Here is a 24,304-nt window from a genome sequence, read left to right as displayed (position 1 = left end):
CTCTGTGTGCAATAATAGTGTTTAACATGACTTTTAAATGACTACCTCATCTCTGTACCCCCACACATACAATTATCTGTAAGGCCCCTTAGTCAAGCAGTGAATGTTAAGCACAGATTCAACCACACAGACTAGGGAGGTTTTCCAATGGTTTGCAAAGAAGGGCACTTATTGGTAGATGGGTAAACAAATAGGCAGACGTTGAATATCCCTTTGAACATTGGGCAGTTATGAATGACACTTTAGATGGTGTATCAATACACCCAGTCACTAAAAGGATTCAGGCATCATTCCTAACTCAGTTGCCAGAGAGGAAAGAAACAGCTCAAGGATTTCACCATGAGGCCAATGGTGACTTTAAAACAGTTACAGAGTTTAATGGCTGTGATAGGAGAAATGGATCAACAATATTGTAGTTACTCCACAATACTAACCTAAATGCTAAAGGACAGTGAAAATAAGGAAGCCTGTACATGATAAAAAATATTCTAAAACATGCATCCTGTTTGCAACAGGGCACTAAAGTAATACTGCAAAAAAATGTGGCAAAGAAATGTTACTTTTGTCCTGAATACAAGGCATTACTGCATGTTTGTGACAAATCCAACACAACACATCACTGAGTACCGCTATTCATATTTTCAAGCATGGTGGTGGCTGCATCATGTTATTATTATTGCACACAGCTGTCAAAGGTGATGATAACATGTATTGACTCAGGGGGTTGAATACTTAGCTAATCAAAATACATTAGTGTTTTATTTTCCATACATTTTTTAAACAAATGTTACAGTATTTTGTGTAGGTCGTTGACAAAAAAAAATACAATTAATTTTGAATTTATATTCTACATATTCGAGTTGATTATTATGGACGGAATGGTGATATGCTGGTCTTGCCGCATCTCCATGGTTCCATAGTCTTCCGTTTGACTGTTTCACTTCTGACTGGTTGGTTGGTTGGCTGTAGTGTAGAGTGCGAGAGGAGAAAATAAGAAATGCAAGATCATTGTTGTTAAGTCTATGGGAAATTGGATTTATTGATAGGTTTTGAAAAAACATTCAGACCTTGGGAAAAGTGCTATACAATGTAATCCATCCAAAAATTACAAGATAATATTTGTATTGCCAGTGCCAAAAGCTCCAATAGATCCGTCTTTGTCAACAGGCTTGTGTGTATTGAAGCCATTTGTTAACCACAAGAGGTCAGTATTTAGCTACATTTGCGTACACCTCATCCTGCATTAAAAAAATCTGAAAAACTCCACAGCACTTTGTGGAGAAGGAAATTACACCCCACGTCTGTGGTTAAATAAATGTTATTCCAATAAGAATAATTTCCCCTATCCACAAGTGTTCCCTGTGGAGTCAGACAATATGGCTGCAACTTATATTACATTTCATATAGGTGTCAATGTAACTTTTACTGCAGGCTTGTCTGTTATCCAGGGTCACAGCCTGTATATGCACGTCTCCAAGGTTTCACCCTCGGTTTCTAACTATGCTTTATGTTATTCAGGGCCTAAGCAGTCGCATATCACATTGACTTATATTACAAGTTCCGTCAAGTGAGCCTGCCCTTGAAATGAGACCGTTCACTTTTCCTTCCACTTCCAATAAGCAGTGGAAATAGAGGTCTTGAACAGTAACAGAGAATGAAAGAGTCTTCCCAGAGGCTGTAGTGAATTTGATTTGTGTTCCACTGTAATCCTAAATTCGAAGGACTTTGACAGTTGTATCGTTGTGGTTTTCTTGGAAAATGTCATCTCTTTCCTGACTTTTGTTTCGTTTTGTTTTAATCTGCTTTATTGAGTTTTGAAAAGCCAACGCCAGGAAAACTGTGTAAATCATTTTGGAAAAGCTCAACATGGTGTGGTTTATTTTTTTCTATAGACCAGATTTTTGAATTATGCTTCTACATTTCAGAGTAAAATCATTGTATAAATAAATACAGAATCAATACTTTTTAATGTACACAAAACATAATTGGCGGAAAATGCAGTTGATTATGATGATTTCCTACATGTTGCATTGCGTGTGTAAACTCGTTTATACATCAGCAATCAATGGCAATGTATAGTTATGAATTATGACAGGGGCACTCTGGTTTCCATAGTGACAGCAAACACAGGAGTGGACTCATTGCTCTTAAATTTCATAGAGCAGTAATTTCATTTACAACTGTAGCCAAACACAGCTGTAGGATTTGGGTGTACTTGAAAGTCCTAGCAAATCTTTGTTGACGCTATACAACACCCGTGTGTTGGTTGATTTATGTGGATATCAAAACCCAAAGTACTACATTATGACTGGGTCATATTGCAATATGAGACCAATATATGAGCAGTCCGCTCTCTCTCATTGGTCAATTTACCACTCAGAAACACGTTAAAACGAACACAACAGACAGTAGGAGTACACTTAGTTGAAATAGAGGAGCTGCTATTCGACATGGCGATCTAAAGTTGTCTTCCCAGGAGCACATTTGCTATCAGCAGCACGTTGGAGTCAATGTCATAAAAACTCTCCCCGGTTTATTACAGCTGCTATAATAGGACTGCTGAAGGGAGCGAGAGTCTCGCAAATTTATCGGTTCAAATACTATTTGAAATCATTTTTTTAAAACTACTTGTGATTTATTGAGCTTGCCTGTTGCAACAAAACCAATAGAAAAGCCCCAAAAGTGGAAACCCAGCCCACCTGGCTCTCTAGATAGGCTTAAGCAAACGCTCAAAGTATTGAAAGATTTCTCATATATGTGAACCCAGGTATGGTCCCGTCCCATTTGAGCAGAGCTGACATGGAGCCCCTAGCTCCAGCGATAGTGTAATCTAGTGGTGTAACCCAAGAACCTGTTGCTGGTGGTCTGGCAAGAGGCTTCATGGCTGCAACAGTCAGAAGTGAGGAGATTCCCTTTACAAGCGGGGCTTAGCTGTATACTTCCTCTCATTATGAGGCTGTGAGGGTATTTAGATGTGAGAGCAAAGGCTACTGTAGCTAACATGGAGAGAGAGAGGGAGAGAGAGAGTGTGTGCGTGCATGCATGGGTGTGTGTAATACCAACTCTATAGAATACTGCATAATGTATTTTTTTGTTATTGATTTGTGAAAAGGAAGTGTACCTAGAAGGCAGATGTCAGACACGACAGGGGGTTCTAGCAGAGCAGACACATCAAATAAAAAATGGAAGTAGAGCAGAGTTACCCTCAACAGAAGTGTTTCATCTTTTAAAACAAGTTGTTCCAACATTAGTGTTTTCAGATGCAGACTCCCCTCTAACTCTCCCTTTTAAATGCACTGAGAGAGAGAGAGAGAGATTTCACCCCTGAGCCCTCTGTCAGCTGAGAGTCAGTCAGTAACCAACCAGGCCAGTGCTGCTGATAAATTGTCAGTAATCTTTGATGAGCATAAAAACGATGTAAACCATATCCCATGTCCATCTCAGTACCCAGATTTTTGCACAGTTGAACACTTTTTGGAAATTCTGCAGTGGTGCCTGAGACAGTGTTTTCCACCACCATCAACAAAACACACATGTATGGAATTTACCTTGGAATAATGATTTCGCATCCCTCCAATATAGTCCCAGAAACGTGTAGAATCTATGCAAAGGCGCATCGAAGCTGTTCTGGCTATTATGATACTTTATGTTGGTGTTTCCTTTATTTTGGTAGTTAACGCCACCTGTATTTTACCAATGTCCTGCATGGAGTAGTAAGCTGATGAACCGTTCTGTACTTTCAGAGGGGTTGGGTTAAATGCGGCAGACACATTTCAGTTGAATGCATTCATTTGTACAACTGACTAAGTATCCCCCGTTCCTTTACTTTTGGGGCAGTTTTTTGATTAGTCCTAGTACAACCTATTATAGTCTATGTGTGACTAGTGCATAATGGTTCAACTACACGTAGGTGTAAAATTGCACTAATTGTAGGGAACTTCATGAGCTCTGGAGACTAAATAGCTTAAGAACTTGTTACACAAGGAGATACTAATTATGTATTTTTGGTATGACATTTAGTCATCGAATTATGAAATAAGACGAGGCAAGCAGACACAATAAAATCTGTTATGTTCATATCTGACAGTATGAGGCTATGGCGACCACCGGTCAACTTCTTGGTGTTCTTTCCCCCCCTCTCCGGGCAACCTTATTACCCAAAGGGCGCCAAAAGTGTGTGGTCAGGGTTTATGTTAGCTGCAAACATGATCAAAACCATTCTGCAGCAAGTAAAGAAAGCAGCGGGTTGTTGTGGAACTGTAAGGGCACCTGGAATTTGGGCCACCCGGGAGAGACTTCAGGTTCTCAGCCCTACGGACAAGACGACCAATAAACAAGGGGCCACTCCGTTGCAGATCAATCTGCCACCCACTCATTAAATCAATACGCTACGTAGTCTGTGCGCGCTTAAAAGGAACATTTTTGGAAAGAAGTGGTGAGTTGTCCGTCAGATTACAGTAGACTATAGGCCATAACTTAAAATAATTTGTAATTGTTTTTAATGAAATCGTCTTCTCAAGCGAATATATTTGATTTAAAAGTTGCAACTTTGTCTCCAAAAATGATTAGTCTACATCCCTGTCCCCAAATAAAAACAGAGAACCATAACCATTGTCAACCTAATTCCTAATATACATATGGTTCATTTCATGGAGGATATTATATCTAATTAGAAATAATATATAGGCCTAACCATACTGCCTATTGCCTATCAAAAAAGTGCGCTACCGATACTCACAATGATTCCAAAATTAAATGGTTTTTTTAAGGCCATAATTTCTATGTAGTTGACGAGCCTATAGATTTAGTGCTACGTGAACTATAGCCTCATCGAAATGAGAGCATTCAGGCTAATAAATGATGCTTTGAAATAAACTCAAGTTTGATCATTTCGAACGAAGATCTACTAAATTTAAGTGAGGATGCACCAAACATGTAGCTAAGCTCCTTTATTCATTCAATTATGTATTTATTCATCTATTATTCATGTATATAAAAAACATTTGCATTTTCTATTTGTTAAAATGGTAGGCCTACTGTTGCAATCTGGGCATGTAATACAAATACCTGTATTAATCATGTCAACGCATAATACAGTATCTCCTTTCAACTTTATAAATATTGTAATAAATTGTATAATTACATGGCATTATCCATATTATTAGCAGTTCAACTTGTACTTTATTCAATTTAGAAATAAATACGTTTTGTGTCAAGCAGCACGCTAGGGTACTATAGCATAGGCCTAATTTCAAGGAAGCCAATTGCCAGGAAACCTATGGATGAACAATCACGGCATGCACAGACCATGGCATCTTAACTTGTTTCAAATGAGAGGAAATGTGGAAATTAAATTAATCAGTAGCACTTATAAATCAAATGACAACATGGACAGAAAGACTACTTAGAAAGGACCAGGGCCACGTCATTGGACAGCTAGATCGCTCAAGATTGACTTCGAAATTGGACGTCTGTCCATGTCTTGAGGATGTTGGGAAATGTCTTCAAACCCAGCCACTAGGGGCAACTGTGAGCGGTATTACCATCAAGTAGTAGAGGTAATCTCATGACTCCGGATCCGAAGGTAGCGTGTTCAATCCCAGTGGAAGACACACACTTCTGTTTTAACCCTATCCCAAACCTTAACACTTAACTTCGAAATTTGATGTTTGGAGCCACTTCAACATTTGACGTTTGGATAAATGTGGATTAACGTCAGAATCTGAAGTCAAAATTGGTTCAACCTTGAGATCCTGTTGCAGCCCAGCATTTTGGAACAATCCCTCAAGTTCTCCATCTCTGCAAACTTAGATCATTAATTAACTAGACAGGTTCAAATGGACACCTACTCTGCTGGGTTTCCACACATGTTTGAACAGCACTGTGGCCAAGCAAAGCTGAAGTGCAGTACTACACCAGATGATTATCTCATGTATCATAAGGGAAAGTAAGTGTAGTCTGGTGCTGAGGCAGCTGGCTCTGGGAAACATACTCACACCAAAAAAATTGCCTCTGTCCCATTGGCCAGCTTGGCAGCAGCCTCTGTGTCATTGGCCGGCCTGAGAGACCCGAGTGGATTTTCCAGCTCTGTGATTTGATGAAAGGGTAACCTGATACTCATGAGACCAGTGATTGGCCGAGCCATAGAGAACGTTCCCAGCCCTCTTTTGATCTGAATAAAAAGAGAACAATATCTAATGCGAGGCATTATACAGGCTTAACCTGTGTGATTTGGACTTCACTACTGCACTGGCGTCAAATGCCTGGTAGCTGGGGGATTACGGTCGGGGTTATAGGTTATACAGGGCCTTCAGAAAGTATTCACACCACTTGACTTTTTCCACATGTTGTTGTGTTAGAGCCTGAATTTAAAATGGGTTTTATTAAATAATAATAAAAACTTTTTTTTTTTTAATTTTTTTTTTAATTTGTCACTTACCTTCAAACGATATCCCATAATGTCAAAGTGTAATGTTGTTTTGTAAAATTGTAAATCTGAAATGTATTTGGCAAGCCTAAATAAGTTCAGGAATAAACATTTGCTTAACAAGTCACATAATAAGTCACATGGACTCTCTCTGTGTGCAATAATAGCGTTTAACATGATTTTTGAATGACTTCCTCATCTCTGTACCGCACACATACAGATATGTATGTATATTTGATATTTGAGATAGTATTCATACACCTTGACTTATTCATAATTTTGTTGTCTTACAGCCTGATTTGAAAATGGATTAAATATGTTTCTCTCTCACCCATCTGTGGACAATACCCCACAATGACAAAGGGAAAACATGTTTTTAGAAATGTATGCAAATTTATTGGAAATGGAACACAGAAAAATCTCATGCAGGTATTCACACCTATGAGTCAATACATGTTAGAATCACCTTTGGCAGTGATTACAGCTGTGAGTCTTTCTGGGTAAGTCTCTAAGAGCTTTGCACGCCTGGATTGTACAATATTTACACATTATTATGTTTTAATTCTTCAAGCTCTGTCAAGTTGGTTGTTGATCATTTCAAGACAGCCATTTTCAAGTCTTGCCATAGATTTTCAAGCCGATTTAAGTAACTAAGCCACTCAGGAACATTCAATCTCATCTTGGTAAGCAACTCCAGTGTATATTTGGCTTTATGTTTTAGGCTATTGTCCTGCTGAAAGGTGAATTTGTCTCCCGGTGTTTGCTTGAAAGCAGACTGAACCAGGTTTTCCTTTTGGATTTTGCCTGTGCTTAGCTCCATTCCGTTTATTTTTTATCCTGTAAAACTTCCCAGTCCTTAATGATTACAAGCATACCCATGACATGATGAAGCCACCACTATGCTTGACAAAATGGAGAGTGGTACTCAGTAAAGTGTTGTATTGGATTTGCCTCAGACATAACACTTTGTATTCAGGACAATAAGTGAATTGCATTGAATATTTTGGAATATTTTTGTTCTGTACAGGCTTCCTTCTTTTCACTCTGTCAATTAGGTTAGTATTATGGAGGACCTACAATGCTGTAAATGAATCTGTGTTTGAAATTCACTGAGGGAGCTTACAGATAATTGTATGTGTGGGGTAGAGAGTCATCTCAATGAGGCAGTCATTCAAAAATCATTTTAAACACTGTTATTGCACACTGAGTGAGTCCATGGAGCTTATTATGTGTATTTTAGTCTAATAAATGTATTTAGGCTTGCCATAACAAAGGGGTTGAATACTTATTGACTCAAGACATTTCGGCTTTTAATTTTTAATGAATTAGTAAAAAATGATTGAAACATAATTCCACATTGACGTTATGGGGTATTGTGTGTAGGCCAGTGACACAAATTTGATACATTTCAAATTCAGGCTGAAAAAGTCAAGGGGTGTGAATACTTTCTGAAGGCACTGTAATTGTAAGGTCCCTCAGTCAAGCAGTGAATTTCAAACACAGATTCAACCACAAAGACCAGGGAGGTTTTCTAATGCTTCGCAAAGAAGGGCACCTATTGGTAGATGGGTAAAAAAAAGCAAACCTTGAATATTCCTCTGAGCATGGTTCCTAACTCAGTTGCCGGAGAGGAATGAAATCGTTCAGGGATTTCACCGCGATGCCAATGGTACATTTAAAACCGTTACAGAGTTTAATGGCTGTGATAGGAGAAAACTGAGGATGGATCAACAACATTGTAGTTACTCCACAATAGTAAGCTAAATGACAGAGTGAAAAGAAGGAATAAAAAGTGTTTGTTTGGGGCAAATCCAACACAACACATTACTGAGTACCACTCCCCATATTGTCAAGCATAGTGGTGGCTGCATCATGTTATGAGTATGCTTGTAATCATTCAGGACTGGGGATAAAAAAGAAACAGAATGGAGCTAAGCGCAGGTAAAATCCTAGAGGAAAACCTGGATCAGTCTGCTTTCCACCAGACACTGGGAGATGAATGCACATTTCAGCAGGACAATAACCTAAAACACAAGGCCAAATTTACACTGGAGTTGCTTACCAAGAAGACAATGAATGTTCCTGAGTGGCTGAGTTACAGTATTGACTTAAACTTAAGACTTGAAAATGTATGTCTAGCAATGATCAACAACCAATTTGACAGAGCTTGAAGAATTTTGAAAAGAATAATGGACAAATATTGTACAATCCAGGTATGCAAAGCTCTTAGAGACTTACCCAGAAAGACTCACAGCTGTAGTCGCTGCCAAATGTGATTCTGACATGTATTGACTCAGAGGTGTGAATTCTTATGTAAGTTAGATATATCTGCATTTAATTTTCAATAAATTTGCCAAAGAATATGTAAACATGTTGTCATGACATTGCCCTCTTTGGGTACAGCAAGGACCATCCCCCTCTCCCTGTCTCCTACACCCAGGCTGCCGTGGTCAGAGAGAGGTCGTAAATTCCTCGAAGAGATTATCTCCTCATGGCCACAGTATAGAGACCGAGTGAATTTTCATAGAGAACAAAGGAATTTCTTCCACCTCACAGAACATGAGGTCCGAACAACATTTATGTTCTGGAGAAGGTATAAAAGATCGGTGAAGAATCCAGCTACGAACTGGTCCGTTTGGTACAATTTTGTGAAACTTATGGGCAACAATACATTACCATAACGCTGTTTATATAATAGCCTCAGATATGAGGCTTACATCTAATTGTTGTATAAGATGAATGAGTGAGGATGATACTGTTTGTGAAATTGTGTAATGTGATTTTGGACTGTTTAATGAAGGAAACTCCAATTCCCTTTGGAGTTGAACTAAATCAGAGGACCGCCCATGAGCACAGTTATGGTTAGGCATCCTGGGACAGCCTCTCTCCCAAATAAACCCCCCACTTTGAGAACTTCTATCAACAGACCATGTTTCTCTCCATTACGAGGGGACAAAGGTTGCAGACCAGCTTACCTCGATAGCGAGAAGGCCAAGGTTTGAGACGATTGCTGAATCTTTTAACCATCCCACGTGGTTAAACTCTTAGACTATCGATACCGACAGAATAAGAACAAGTCTTTGATATTAATTACTAGTCTGCAGCTAGGAATTCGGTATAATTGAACGTGAAGACCGACAACCGCCAAAATATCTATCCATAACGACATGAATGAATGTCACTCTGAACTATCCATACCAACCACGACAGAGAGGGCGGACAAACTCTCCAACAGAAACAAACTTTTCAACAGAGATCCCAACGACACACTGAGCGTAAATATACAGTGCCTTGCGAAAGTATTCGGCCCCCTTGAACTTTGCGACCTTTTGCCACATTTCAGGCTTCAAACATAAAGATATAAAATTGTTTTTTTTTGTGAAGAATCAACAACAAGTGGGACACAATCATGAAGTGGAACGACATTTATTGGATATTTCAAACTTTTTTAACAAATCAAAAACTGAAAAATTGGGCGTGCAAAATTATTCAGCCCCCTTAAGTTAATACTTTGTAGCGCCACCTTTTGCTGTGATTACAGCTGTAAGTCGCTTGGGGTATGTCTCTATCAGTTTTGCACATCGAAGACTGAAATTTTTTCCCATTCCTCCTTGCAAAACAGCTCGATCTCAGTGAGGTTGGATGGAGAGCATTTGTGAACAGCAGTTTTCAGTTCTTTCCACAGATTCTCGATTGGATTTAGGTCTGGACTTTGACTTGGCCATTCTAACACCTGGATATGTTTATTTTTGAACCATTCCATTGTAGATTTTGCTTTATGTTTTGGATCATTGTCTTGTTGGAAGACAAATCTCCGTCCCAGTCTCAGGTCTTTTGCAGACTCCATCGGGTTTTCTTCCAGAATGGTCCTGTATTTGGCTCCATCCATCTTCCCATCAATTTTAACCATCTTCCCTGACCCTGCTGAAGAAAAGCAGGCCCAAACCATGATGCTGCCACCACCATGTTTGACAGTGGGGATGGTGTGTTCAGGGTGATGAGCTGTGTTGCTTTTACGCCAAACATAACGTTTTGCATTGTTGCCAAAAAGTTCAATTTCGGTTTCATCTGACCAGAGCACCTTCTTCCACATGTTTGGTGTGTCTCCCAGGTGGCTTGTGGCAAACTTTAAACAACACTTTTTATGGATATCTTTAAGAAATGGCTTTCTTCTTGCCACTCTTCCATAAAGGCCAGATTTGTGCAATATACGACTGATTGTTGTCCTATGGACAGAGTCTCCCACCTCAGCTGTAGATCTCTGCAGTTCATCCAGAGTGATCATGGGCCTCTTGGCTGCATCTCTGATCAGTCTTCTCCTTGTATGAGCTGAAAGTTTAGAGGGATGGCCAGGTCTTGGTAGATTTGCAGTGGTCTGATACTCCTTCCATTTCAATATTATCGCTTGCACAGTGCTCCTTGGGATGTTTAAAGCTTGGGAAATCCAAATCCGGCTTTAAACTTCTTCACAACAGTATCTCGGACCTGCCTGGTGTGTTCCTTGTTCTTCATGATGCTCTCTGCGCTTTTAACGGACCTCTGAGACTATCACAGTGCAGGTGCATTTATACGGAGACTTGATTACACACAGGTGGATTGTATTTATCATCATTAGTCATTTAGGTCAACATTGGATCATTCAGAGATCCTCACTGAACTTCTGGAGAGAGTTTGCTGCACTGAAAGTAAAGGGGCTGAATAATTTTTCACGCCCAATTTTTCAGTTTTTGATTTGTTAAAAAAGTTTGAAATATCCAATAAATGTCGTTCCACTTCATGATTGTGTCCCACTTATTGTTGATTCTTCACAAAAAAATACAGTTTTATATCTTTATGTTTGAAGCCTGAAATGTGGCAAAAGGTTGCAAAGTTCAAGGGGGCCGAATACTTTCGCATGGCACTGTATATACTGATTGCAATTCTTCCCGAATGAGTGAGCTTTCATGTGCAAAGGATTAGCATTTCAATTGTTAATAATTATCAACTGTGTGTTGTCTTATCTCAGTCGACCCCCACTTCCCTTTTGTACACCAAGCAGCGATGCCGGTTTATTCCACTGGGGAAACTCCGTTATCATTTCCTTGTAACTGTCTACTGTTTGTTTATGCATTTCTGTGAATTACTTAGTTAGTAAATAAAGGATTTAAGACAATTGATGTATGGATGACTCATAGTGAAGACTGGGTTCGTGCAGATAACCAACCATTTATGACGTTTGGAATGAGACTAACGTGAGGTAAAAGAAGAATTCATTTATCAGAAGACTATTGATCAGATATGAACATATCTGAAAAGTTATATTAGGAAAATTATAACTTTGTAATCTGAATATTTTCCTTGGTGCCCCGACTTCCTAGTTAATTACAGTTACATGTTTAATCAGTTTAATTGCGTAATAATAATTACAGAGAGTCATTTGATAAAGATGAATCTTCAGTTTAATGATGCCAAAGACACGACAATGTTTTAACTTTGTCATTATGGGGTATTGTGTGTAGATGGGTGAGACCAAAACATAAATGTAATCAATTTTGAATTCAGGATGTAACACAACAAAATGTGGAATAAGTCAAGGGGTATGAATACTTTCTGATGGCACTGTATATGTGGATATCAGTGTTCAAGGTTCAGGGGCGGTGGATGGATGAATCAGTGGGAAAAAGGGCCATTATCTTCCTGTCTGATGTATGACAGGTCCCTATGTGCTTGTGATGGCTGATGGGAGTGCTCTGGGACTCTGGGAGAGTCTAAATAACACGGTGACGTCGTCATCAGCCCAATTAAAACAAGGAAGCATTCATTGGGCCGCATGCTCATTAATCAACCCGGGCCATTGCCTGTTGACGCATAGTGGGTGTCGGATGTGTGCGTTTGTGTACCCTCACCTCGAAAGCAGTTGTTTGGTTGCTCACTGGATCTGGACTGACGTGCACAGAAAATACAGGGTAGTCATAGATCCAACTTAGTGCCCGTTCAATATGGCAGATTGCATATGGGTCCACCGGCTCTGCACCAGTTAGGGGGAATGCGGTGAACCCTTTCGGAAAGCTTAGCAACACATGTGGAGGGAGGGAGGGAGGGAGAGAGGGAGAGAGGGAGAGAGGGAGAAGAATAGAATGTGGATGGTTGTCATCGCTGTGGTTTAACGCAGGCTAGACACAGACTTCTCCAGAAACTCTCCATTACTGCCCATGATGGATGACAGAGGAACCTGGCCCCGGATGCACCGTCCTCTTTTCTCCTCACAGGGCCCTAACTGACGGGGAGCTGGAGGGACCCATCCAGGGGTTATACCATCACAACACCCCTCCACTCTGACCTGATGCTCATTAATGATCCAGGAGAGAGACAAAGAGAAAGTGTGTGTGCACGTGCACCCACTTTCTCACGTGAATTTGTGGGAGGCACAGCCTATGGTGTCCCATGAAAACAATGTAATATTGCTGATGTTTTGGGAGACAATCTGGTGCGTAACAACACCAAAGTGTAGCCATTCAGGTCAGATATGGCACAGAACAATGGTGTTAGATTACAGAGATCTCATTTTCCATGTCTTTAAGAGGACACAACATGGTCTCTGTTGATATAAGCTTAAAGATCTTTGTTAGGAATTGAACAAAATCCGTTGATTGACCTTACATTTTAATGTCTGGCATGGCTAAATATCACGTGGGCCCCTAAAAAATAACCTACATTGATATGCAGAATTTTGGTCCTAAAAATAAATGTTATCAGTCAGGAAACTATTCTGCATTTTGAATTCAATGTTTAGACTTTGACCCCTGATCATAACACTTAGAGAGAAAGATAAGGGGACATCTTTCGTTTTTTGCTGAATTCCCTTTCCTAATCTTCAGAGGAAGGTGGCACAGGGTGTAAATATTTATTTATTACGTCACAGGCTGGAAACACGCTGTGACCTACTCAGCGTGATGCCGTCATCTCGACCTAGTTATCCCGGCCACTTCTCCGGACAGATAAGGAAATAACTGAACTCGCTCCCGGTCATAAACGCACTGACATGCCATGCATGGGAACTGGTCACAGAGGGACAGTGTATGATGTACGATAATATGCTCTATCACATTTTCAACTGGTCAAACCTATGAGGCCTTTATCTGCATTTGATAGTGATGGCTGCAATGATAAGTTGTATTGATTGCCATCAATTGTCGAGGCTACTCAGAAAGAGTTCAGGTTTTTGTACGTGTTCATTTTTAACCCCCAGGCGCATTAGTTGTCAGCCAAATACGGACTTGAATTATTTGTTCTCTGTTGTTGGCGAAACCCTGCAGCGACATCTGCGTTGCTGCAGCTGCGTCGGAAGATATGACTGCTGAGAGTATCGAACCATCTTTAAGAAGTCAATGAACCTCGTCCGAATAGGGATGACATCATATCCTCTTGGGGTAGCCTAATAATCTAGGTGTCTTTTGACCGCTGCTTCGCCATCACTCATACAGCAAGGAAGAGAAAATCCCCTTCAGTCCCTGGACCCAAAATGAAGAGCAATAGACCTGAAAAGCATTTGCAATATGATTAATTATCTCATGCATGTTGCATGTAATTTAACAGGATTTTGCAAATGCAATCATAGTCCTTTGGCTACAGATAGGTTTAGACTTATACATTTGGTCTGCTTGATTTAAAAACTGGGTCATACTCGTGGTACAAATGCTGCCTGCCTTATAATGTCACGTAAAAAAAAATGCAAATAGGCATGAAACGCCTCAACGATGTTTATATTTGAAATCTAGTTTCCGTTTTCCATTTTAGTCTTCATTTTAGAACGATATCTATAAAAACATTCACCGAAGAACATCTTTGACGTTATTGTTTTATATGAATTCCTCGAAAGACTCCCATATGGGGATCAAGTGGCAATAATCTTAAACAGTTAGTAGGCTATATTCCTGCGAACGAGTCCCTGTCTCTCTTATCAATGATGTGCCTAAAGCACCATAACAACGTTATGCTATTAATTGGTTTGTCTTCAAAATATCTTTAACATTGTGAATGGTGTCGGCTATATCATTCTAATGTAGGCTGGATTTGTATCTGTTTCTTGACGTACAGTGATGTGAAATGCATGGACATTGATTTGTAGGGTTGTTATGGATGGTCAAATATAGTGTTCAATAATTTGTGCCTATGAGCATTTCGGTCTATGAGCATTTTAGGTATTCAATTGTTGATGTGTGTTGTCACATCGAAATGACAATAGTTTTTTTGGGTGAGTTGAAAGTTCTTCCAAAGTAGTCTTCAACACCACATTTTGAACCATAATGCTTTCATGCTGCATTCAATGGCGCGATAAAGCAAATAAGCCACTGATTTGCAGAGTAGTCTACAAAGCCTGGAATGATTTGTTAAATCATTTTGTCCTATATTAACGCATTAACCTGAACGAATATTATTTAATCGTTAGTCTATAGTTAGGGTCATTTTTTGCAAATTAGCAACTATGATGTCGATTTGATGAAGGCTGTATACGCCTCCCATTCCATATGGGCCTGAATTTATATTCCAGCCAAGTTGACCAGACATTCACCGCCGTAAGTGCTGCCTTGGTTAGGCCTATCGAACAGCTTTCGGGCACTGTCTATTCCTTTCTTTAATTGGTTAGTTTAAACGGTTAATACTGTGCGTAACTCGTGTCTGTGACGTCCCTGGTCTGTGTATTTCCCAGTGAAGAAATATTACACTACTACCGCGGCGGTTCATCGTGCCGTGGCGACGCGCCTTCCACTTAAATAAATGGCATAAAATGCCTCGAATCTGGCCAAGGTCGGTCAGTGTCAATCCACAGCGTTTAGCTAACAAAACATAACTATTATGGCTAATAGACGGTATCCAGTCTTACTTATTTGGACACCAATTATTTACAAACCCAACTGGGAACACTGAATTAGACCTAAGTCTAAAATGTCGTCCTTTTAAAACGAAGACACAATGCTCCAGATAATTTTGAAGCACTAATGCAACGCATATCGCCATAACCTATGAGAAAGACAAACACGAGCACATTGTTTTAAATGACATCAACTTTACCCATAAATGACATCAACCTTAGCATAGCCTAACAAACTTTACGCAAAGCAACCTTTCTAAAATGCATAATTGAGCGCCGGTACACACACACGCACACGCACACACACACACACACACACCTTGATATGATAGGCCTACATTACTCAATGCACTGTGAGCAGTCAATCGTGAATAAGTAGTTTTACAAGCAGAGAGGTTGGGTAGATTTAAATGTCAAACTCTCTCAATCCATGCAAATATATATGTTCCCTCACTACTCTTATTCGTAGTAGTAGGCCTAGCCTATATATTTGTTTAAATGTAGACTAATATATTGCACTGTACCCTATTGTGAAACACATAATAAGTGCTACCTACATTTTTAAAGGGTTACGGGTAGGGTTATGTATTGTTTGAAGGTGTATTTTGGTAAATCCACAAGGCCAGAGTAACGATGTTGACGCGAGGCGTACATGGTAGTATAGTCTGCAGTGTGTGTGTAAACGCAGCCATTTTCCGGTCAATGTTTTTGCGCGCAGCATTCCCAACTGGATTTATGGTCTGTATTAACGCTTTTAAATGTTTATCACCGACAAAAACAGAACAGTCGCCTCCTGCTCGCCGGGATGAATGGAGTGTTAGCCGAGTCCCCTACAATGACACGCATGCCCCCGGCAACTTGGGAGGTCTGCCTCTCCTCCTCTCTTCTCACTTGATCACTTAGTGCCGCGCGCCACAGGCGTATAGAGGATGCAGTATGAGTCAGGGTGTTCAGAACAATGTTTTAGGATAGTCATTTGCCTAATTCACATTCTGCATAAAGCAATGGGTGTAGCATATCGTATATATAAAGTGAACACATGTGAAAACACAATTTTTTTATATTTCTACCCAACGTTGCACATCATTTAGATCACCCCTCTTCAATTATAGTTTCCATTTCACTGTCTACAGACTTTTTCAACTGTCAAAATAATAACACGTTTAAAAAGGTCTATAGTAGTCTATTGAATGCCAACGTTGTTCATTTTGTGTAAGTCGAAAAATCTGCACCATCAACACATAGTCTATAGCTAGCACACACACATGGGCCTGTGTTACCGCATGAATTTCAGTAACCATACATATTCTGATTTGTCTTTTGAATATGTATTATAATCATCACGCATATAATGATAATGACAATGAATTGTTATTATTCTGATTATTATTCTGATAATTCGGGTTATTATTATGATGGTGATTATTATTACAGTGTTATAACGTGTCAAAGTGGTACTCCAGTGTAGCCTACTTAGTATTATAATAACAAGGTATCAGAGCGGCCTACCACGAGCAAATAAGCGCACAACGTTCCACATGGTAGCATATGCAAAAACGATGGAGTTACATCGTCGTAGTCAACTTTGACTGACTTCCATCAACACCGTTATTGAAAACTGTGCATCACTTGTAGGCAAGACAGGAAATAGACTTGATAACAAAAATAAAATGTAAATATCACAATTAATTCAAGTGTCCCTTAAAATGTATTCAAAACAAATGATGAAATCCGCGTAATTTAGACTACTTACCATGGATTAGATAAGGTTCGTTATATCCACGACCTCTAATAGGAAGAAATACCATCAGGGTTCCAACAGCCCGTGTCGATTCCCCATCCACTGATAATGGCCTCGGCTATACAGAGACCCCGAGCGGTTCCTTTCATGCCGAGCACTCAGGGCTTTTCGACAAGACAACCTAGCCTCTGTCCTGGAAGCCGGCGCACCGACCTGTGCCTGGAGAAGGTTTTTGAGGACGGTTTGGATGGAGAGGGAGTTTTTTTTGTGAGAAACTCAATCTCACATACAGTAGCAGACCCCATCTGGGAACTGTCACAACTGACAGCAACACAGGGCACAGGCCTGATTTTCCGCACAACATTGCGCGTAAAATTAGGCATATAAGAGGTTTTGCATTTCAGGTCGATTGTTGTCAGATCCGTTATATGTTTTTGGGGATATATTTTACGTATTATTCCCAATGGTTGGAGATGGCACACAGATAAGCGTCGCGGAATATTCTGGTCACACAAGTCCAGAGATGCTCCTCCTCGAGCTGATTTCACGATCTCTAAAAATTTAGCATCATCTTTATGAGCGGCAAACGTGAAGCAAAAACAATCATTCTGCAATGTTGTTTCACACTGAAGGATGCAAATGTTTTTTTGTTTGTTCATTAGATTGCATATAGGCCATGATTTTACTCATCCTTCATTGAATTATCATGGTGAATAAAGTAATTATCTTGACCTAGTAATATTTTCACTTGCAGTCTAAACATATATCCTTCATCTTGCCTAAATTTGAATTATTTATATAACAGCGATGCATTGTTGGAAGTTAATTTGTAGTGCCAGTTGATGCTTTTGAAAACACTCGTGTGCCACTCAGTCTTATGGAACTAAACTTGAGACTATAACATGATTTCATCTAACTCCCCTCTGGGCAAAAACTGTTTGAATCCACGTTATTTGTAATTTCAACCAAAAAAATAAATTTGATGAAGTTGAATCCTGTGGAAAAAAACTGATTGGAAATGAAAAAAGTAATCAACATCAGGGATTTTCGTATTTTTTTCACCCAACTTTTAACCTAAATGACCAGGTGACGTTTTTTGTTGATTTCACGTTGAATTCACGTTAATTAACAACTCAAACAGATGTAAATCAAAGCTAGACGTTGAACTGATGTCTGTGCCCAGTGGGTTGTATTGTCGGAAAATGCTCTTATGTGTCGTGCTGGCATATTATTCAATTTATTTGTTCAGTATATCCTGTTGGTCTTAATGTGTTTTTTAAATGATCAATAAAGATGTGGCCATATGTTTTTTTTAGTTGGGCCAAATTCTAGCTGTATGCGTAATAACTCTCATTATTTGTAAAATAAAAATGTACGCATGACTATGTCACTCGGTCTGTGCCCTGTAGATCATTCGTTGATTGTGCCCTATCCTCTTAGTAATCACATATTTGTCCCAGCTATATTTAAATATATCCCCACTGCAGCGCAATATCTTATTTTTAATCAAAAGTGGCATTGTTGGAATATTTTTTTTTTTTACAATGATGCAACGTTTGATGCAAGGCTTTTGTTTTAGTGCTGGGCCATGACAAATCATAGGCCTAGCTCAGTAGACAGTGGGCTCGTTTCTCTGTCCAGGCGCTGCTGATGCCTGCCTGATCTTACAAGGCCTGGAAAGGTATTTTACCTATCAGCTAACCACATTATATGTTATTGCAATCTGTCAGTCGATGATGTGGCACGCAACCACTGATTTATGCATACAACGTCTGAACAGAGGAAAGCGATCTAGAACTTAATCATAGAAAGATTTTGACTCACGTGGGTTACATGTGGTAGGCCGTCATTGTAAATAAGAATTTGTTTTTGACTGACTTGCCTAGTTAAATAAAGGTTAAATTAAATAAATAAAATACAAATATATAGTATGTTTGCAGTCTGTTTTGAGTGCACCTTTTGCACTTTTATAGTTCTGCAAAAGTTTTTTTCAGCATTGAAATAGTCTAGGCCTGTCTCTCCTTAAAATACAAACACATGCATAGCCCTACATACTGACATACTTCTTTGTCAATTAATTTACGCCACAGTTTTCCTATATGTGCTTGATAGAAAAAAAATGCATTAAGAAAGATCCTCTTTCCAGATTGCGAGTGGAACGCACCGCGTCATTACGTTCAGTGTTTCAGCAGGATAGCTTCGAACCATCTGATCCGACGTCAACATGTCTAACCGCCCTCGTTGAGACTGCAAGGAGAGAAAAAAACTGGGTAGGAGGGTTTTATGAAGTAATCGTTCGCAGATGTTTGTAATACCAGGGAAAAATGGTATTCCACACTTAGAGAAGTCTATCATGTTGTAAGTCCAGTCCACTGCCGGTATTAGAGGGAATTAAACAGGAGAACAAAGAACAGTATTGACCCATACACACTCATTTTGATCGTATGCAGTGTGCAATTAAGCAAATGAAAAGATGTGCTATTGTAGGCCGAGGCATACCAGTCATCCTGCAAACTATATTATTTTGCGATAGCACAGTGGATTAATCAAAACGTAGCACATTTGATTGGCACATTGGACCAGGTTATTGCTTCTTACTGCATTTCCACTGATTTGAGGATGGTGAGCTCAACCGGCTGAAAACAAAGTATGTCGCCTATAGGTCAATGTGTTGGCCTATGAGTTGTATCCTTCTATAAATAATACAGCAGCAGGTCAGTTTCATCTCTTTATCACAACTGCCAGTTGATACTATTTCGGACGCCATCTTGACACAGACAGACAAATGATTCATAATTGTCATACTTTGGACTCGTGAAACAAGCCAATTGCATGTTACAATTATCTAATGCAATTATCTAATGTAAATCTTCGGCGTGTCCAATCCTCTTCTGATTTACGTTGCTGTAGATGTCACTTTAATTGCATAGCTTCTCGTGAAGAATCCTTTGGTCTGTTGTAGCCTATCTGAGGTCTGTTTACTCACCAACCATGCATTCAAAGGACAAGTAACGATTATTCTTAGGGCAGTTTAAATCCAGTCTACTGTCTAATAAATATTTACCAAGCTGTGATGCAGTGGGCAAAAGTGTGAAATAGACATGTGAAATACAACATGTTATGTTACAGGCTTTTATGTTGCAGGCCCAGTCTATAATTGCGCAGCTGACACATTGATAAGTGAAATAGGCTGTAGACTCAATGTTTTTTTGGTTTCGTTGTAAATGTTTGATTAGTGACGTGCATTTCAAAACAAAATTATCTAGCCTATTTTTAGAACAATGGGCTATTATTTTCTATCAAAAGTAGGATATTAGTCATATCCAAAATGATTTTATGCAAAGGCTACAGGTTTCATCGTCCGCCCTCAACCCCCAACCCGAAAAAGGCACTTCAGCGCCGCATTTTGATAGGCACGCTATCAATCACACGAACATCCGATAGCTGGGCTCTCTCTCGAGCCTCGACAATCTACTTTCCTGGGACCAACCAGCTTTTAACGTCAAAATACACATTTTTCCCGGCTCCGCTCTGTCTCGGCCTCTTGTGTTTTGGGCGAGAAGAGTGGAATGCCATAATTAACCAATGGAATTTCAAGCCTATATATGCTATTTCTGCCACAATGTTTACATCTTTAGAAGGGTTGGTCATGGAGCCTAAAGAAAGGCTAGTTTTATGTTTACTTAGACCATCAAATTAGAGTAGCCTATAGCTATTATGTAGTTACTGGAAAAATATTTAAAATAGAGAATCACTTTATAACATAGAAAATGGAGTCACTAGCAGCAATAAATAATACGCATTGTTATTGTTGAGTATATACCACTTATGGTTAACTCAGTGGTCTCAATGTTGAGTAATTATTCCACTATAATAGCCTATTAGTAGGCCTACAATCCTTATAATCAAGATAGTGCAGCCTGGTAGTGTGCGCCTTGTCTATTTGTTTATTTAATCCTGGTGATATTGAATGACAACAACGATACTAGCCTATAGGTACCAATATTACACTACTAGCAGGGCTGTTAATGAGGACTTAGCATGTAATAGCAATCATCTAAATGATAGGGCTAATAATAACAGTCTGTAACAACAGCCTACTAATAATACTATACGTCAAAGTAGCCGTCATGACAATAATAAGATGCCTATAATCAAGGAGGAAAATGACAACAATGAGCTGTGTTGCATGTTGTTGAAGCATGGATACATTTCCTGGTGATTCTGTTGAATAGGTCATAGCCCCCATGAACATACGTTTGACGTAAACAATATAATTTACCCTTATGGCAGCTTATTGCTGACCGAAAAGAACACAACGTAATTATTCGTCTGGCGCACTGCACATAAATCTTCTGTGCACCAAAATATATATTTAGTTTCATTGTAAGCTGTTTCTTAGACTATATTTATCTCCTACACGATCACCTATGTCAGAACCCGCATGTTCTAATAGGCTACAAACACGACACAGACAGTTTCTCCTGCGCGTGGGAATGTTTCTGTTTCTACTTGAGGAGCTGTTGTGGATGTATCGCGTGAGTGCTGTTTGACAGGACTCGGGAAGGGAGAGCCCAGGTAAGCCTATAGGACTTAGTTTGAAATCAAATTGAGGCCTAGGCTACCTCTAATCAAACAGAACATGCATGATTTCATTTTTACTATAGCTATATAATACTTATTTCTATTCGAGGGGAAAAGCTACTGTTTTTTGAAGAATATGTCATACCTTGCAAGCGATATTTTACATTGAATGAGTTTGGTATAGAATATACCCTTTAAAGTCTGCCTCGTATTTTCACTGTAATTATGCAACAAGGTGGTTGACTTTGTTTTAAAAAAAACAGTGGTTTATTGAATTAATTACATTGTTTACATCTCAAATATGATTTAAATTCCACGTCTCTGGACGGAAGTGCAATTGAGTGGACTAAACAGTTGTTTAAAACACTATCAAATACTGTATACGACCACAAAAATGACAACATAACACTTCATTACTTTTTTTTCAAATAAAACATTTCCTTGAACTGCATCCACGACATCAGCCAAACACCATTGGTATTTATATCCAAAGAGAGATAGATGGAGATAGAAAGAGAGATAGGGATAGATTGAGAACGACTTCACATACACCATAGTGTCCAATATTTCTGTTTGATTTACTCTTGGGACAACAACAAACATCCAACCAACAACATCAGACAATGACAAAGTCCCTTACCAAAGGGTGTTGTATCTCCTCCTCTTAAAAATGGAATGCTTTTTTTTTCTTCAAATATCCACTCTCCGTAGCGGCAATTGCACATAAATATTCCATTAAATAACGTGAGAGTACAAATAAAAGTCTAGAAGAAGACTTTTTCATCATTTCAAGTCTTTTTTTGAGAGGAGAAGAAGGATATTCACTGTTTGAGTTCCAAAGCCCAGACATGCTGCGGCCAACCAGTCCTTCCTTTGGTTTTCTTGTCATTGCTGCTCGCTGTGTTTTTCAAAACGTCATTCTGTTGGAAACAAGGAATAATCAGATGTATGTTATTGTTGTCGAGAAATACTACTTTCTTGCCACTTATCACCACTTCTCTCCGGCATTCAAGGCTGTTATTCGGCCTACTGTGGTGTGGGAGCATGAAGTTGTTATTACTAAATTATTAGGAAAATTATAATATATTTACAGACTTGTATAACGCCAGTTTAGAACAGGTATCATTTAGCAACCTTGTCTCCATAAAACCAGTATTACTGTCGCTTATGTCAAAATATTATAGGCCTTAAGAAGATTGTAGCCTATTGAGTTTCACAGCATAGGCTACTACAAACCTAGATAATAAGCAAATGTATGATCTATAATGTCAAGCTTTGCAGGAGGCTACTCTATGTTTGCATAAGTATGCATAACTGAAATGACGAATTTGTCTTACCACTTCTTTCTTTCTCCTCTCCTCTTTTGCTTCTGTCTTTTTGAAGTCCGCTTTGAAGGCCTCTGCGTCGCCGTTCTGCTCGTCCTTGTCCAGAATGTCCATGAGGTAGGCGATATAACTGGTAGCCAACCGGAGGGTCTTTATTTTGGACAGTTTAGTATCCGCAGGAACATTAGGAATGCAATCCCTGAGCTCGGAGAAGGCGCTGTTGATGCTCTGAGTCCTGCGCCTCTCCTTTCGGTTTGCCGTAGGTCTCCGTTTCACCGGCCGAGGTCCCATCCCGATCCCAGCGACGCCAGCCCCGGGGATACCACCTCCGTAGTGTGCGTGGTCTAACGCCGGGCCCCCGGTGGAGTATTCGGGGCTGTACGAGGGTGCCATACTGTAGTCTGGGGGAGACATCTCCGGGTGGCTTATCAGCCAACCGTGGAAGTAGGGGTTCTCTTCGTGGCAGCGGCTTGCAGCTGCTGCTGCAGCGAAGGAGTAGCCGTCATGATGCATCACCGGATGGTGAGGGAATCCACCAACTAAACTCATGGCGACACAGCAGTAGACCAAACTGCTACTAACGAACCACGAAACGAATACGCGTTCGCGCTCTCCGATTAAAGTCAGGTTCTCCAAAATATTTTTAGGAAAATAGGCTATTCTCATAAAAAGTAACTTGGTTCAGTTGGTCATTTGAAAAGCACTGCTATTTATATTTGTCCAATATAGACACCTAAACGAAACTTCAGCAATGAATGAGTTTTTAGACGTTATTTTTTTCTGTTTTGCTGGTCTATGGTGTGGAATATAGAAGAATGTTGTCAGCTACTTACACGTTTTTCTCTATTTGTCCATTCCCAACGTGAGAAAGTTCCTTCTTTTCCATTACGGAGACAGACAGTGCATGTTTCGCCTGATGAACTGCGTCCTCAAGCACTTCGGGTCGAGCTTTTCCCCTTCAAACTCTTTATGGATTCCAGACCAAATTCATTAAATAGCGCGTCAGATAACAAAAAAGCTCTAGATCCCAGCTGCTATAGTATGCACTGCACGCAATACACAGCCTTTCAGTTGAGCACACAACCAGAATTCATCCGTTTGATCTCCATGTCACAGCTTCATCTTTAGAACGACTTGGGTTAATATATGTCGTCAAAACTACTCTTAGCCAATCACGTCTTAGAGGAGGAGGGACATAACCTACATTGCTGGGTGTTTTCGCTCCTAAATTGCAATGGCCCCTCTTAAGCATTGGCAGCCTCCACATATTTTATTAATGACAATAAGATTGTGAAAAATCCATACACCGCCTAATTAGACTATTGAAATTATAAAATCATCAACAAAATGAGAGGTATGGACGTTTTTTTGCCTTC

At 39.6% G+C, this 24,304-nt stretch overlaps 1 protein-coding gene and 1 long non-coding RNA gene across 2 annotated transcripts; both read right to left on the bottom strand.

Annotated features, from left to right (window-relative positions):
- Positions 1-741: 741 nt before the first annotated feature.
- On the bottom strand, positions 742-17,421 carry LOC116376556 (uncharacterized). Its single transcript, XR_004212007.1, has 3 exons — positions 17,032-17,421; positions 12,313-12,475; positions 742-963 (listed from the first exon to the last, which is right to left on the bottom strand). It is a non-coding gene; the product is annotated as an uncharacterized LOC116376556 (long non-coding RNA).
- Positions 17,422-21,842: 4,421 nt separating this feature from the next.
- Positions 21,843-24,069, bottom strand: LOC109900376 (heart- and neural crest derivatives-expressed protein 2). Its single transcript, XM_020496073.2, has 2 exons — positions 22,941-24,069; positions 21,843-22,523 (listed from the first exon to the last, which is right to left on the bottom strand). The coding sequence occupies exons 1-2, from the start codon at positions 23,592-23,594 to the stop codon at positions 22,425-22,427; spliced, it is 753 nt and encodes a 250-aa protein (XP_020351662.2). The 5' UTR covers positions 23,595-24,069; the 3' UTR covers positions 21,843-22,424.
- Positions 24,070-24,304: the final 235 nt, after the last annotated feature.

Source organism: Oncorhynchus kisutch, linkage group LG12 (assembly GCF_002021735.2).
Source record: "Oncorhynchus kisutch isolate 150728-3 linkage group LG12, Okis_V2, whole genome shotgun sequence".
Taxonomy (NCBI): domain Eukaryota; kingdom Metazoa; phylum Chordata; class Actinopteri; order Salmoniformes; family Salmonidae; genus Oncorhynchus; species Oncorhynchus kisutch.
The sequence above is the reverse complement of the archived record's forward strand: the minus strand, read 5'-3'. Positions and strand labels throughout refer to the sequence as shown.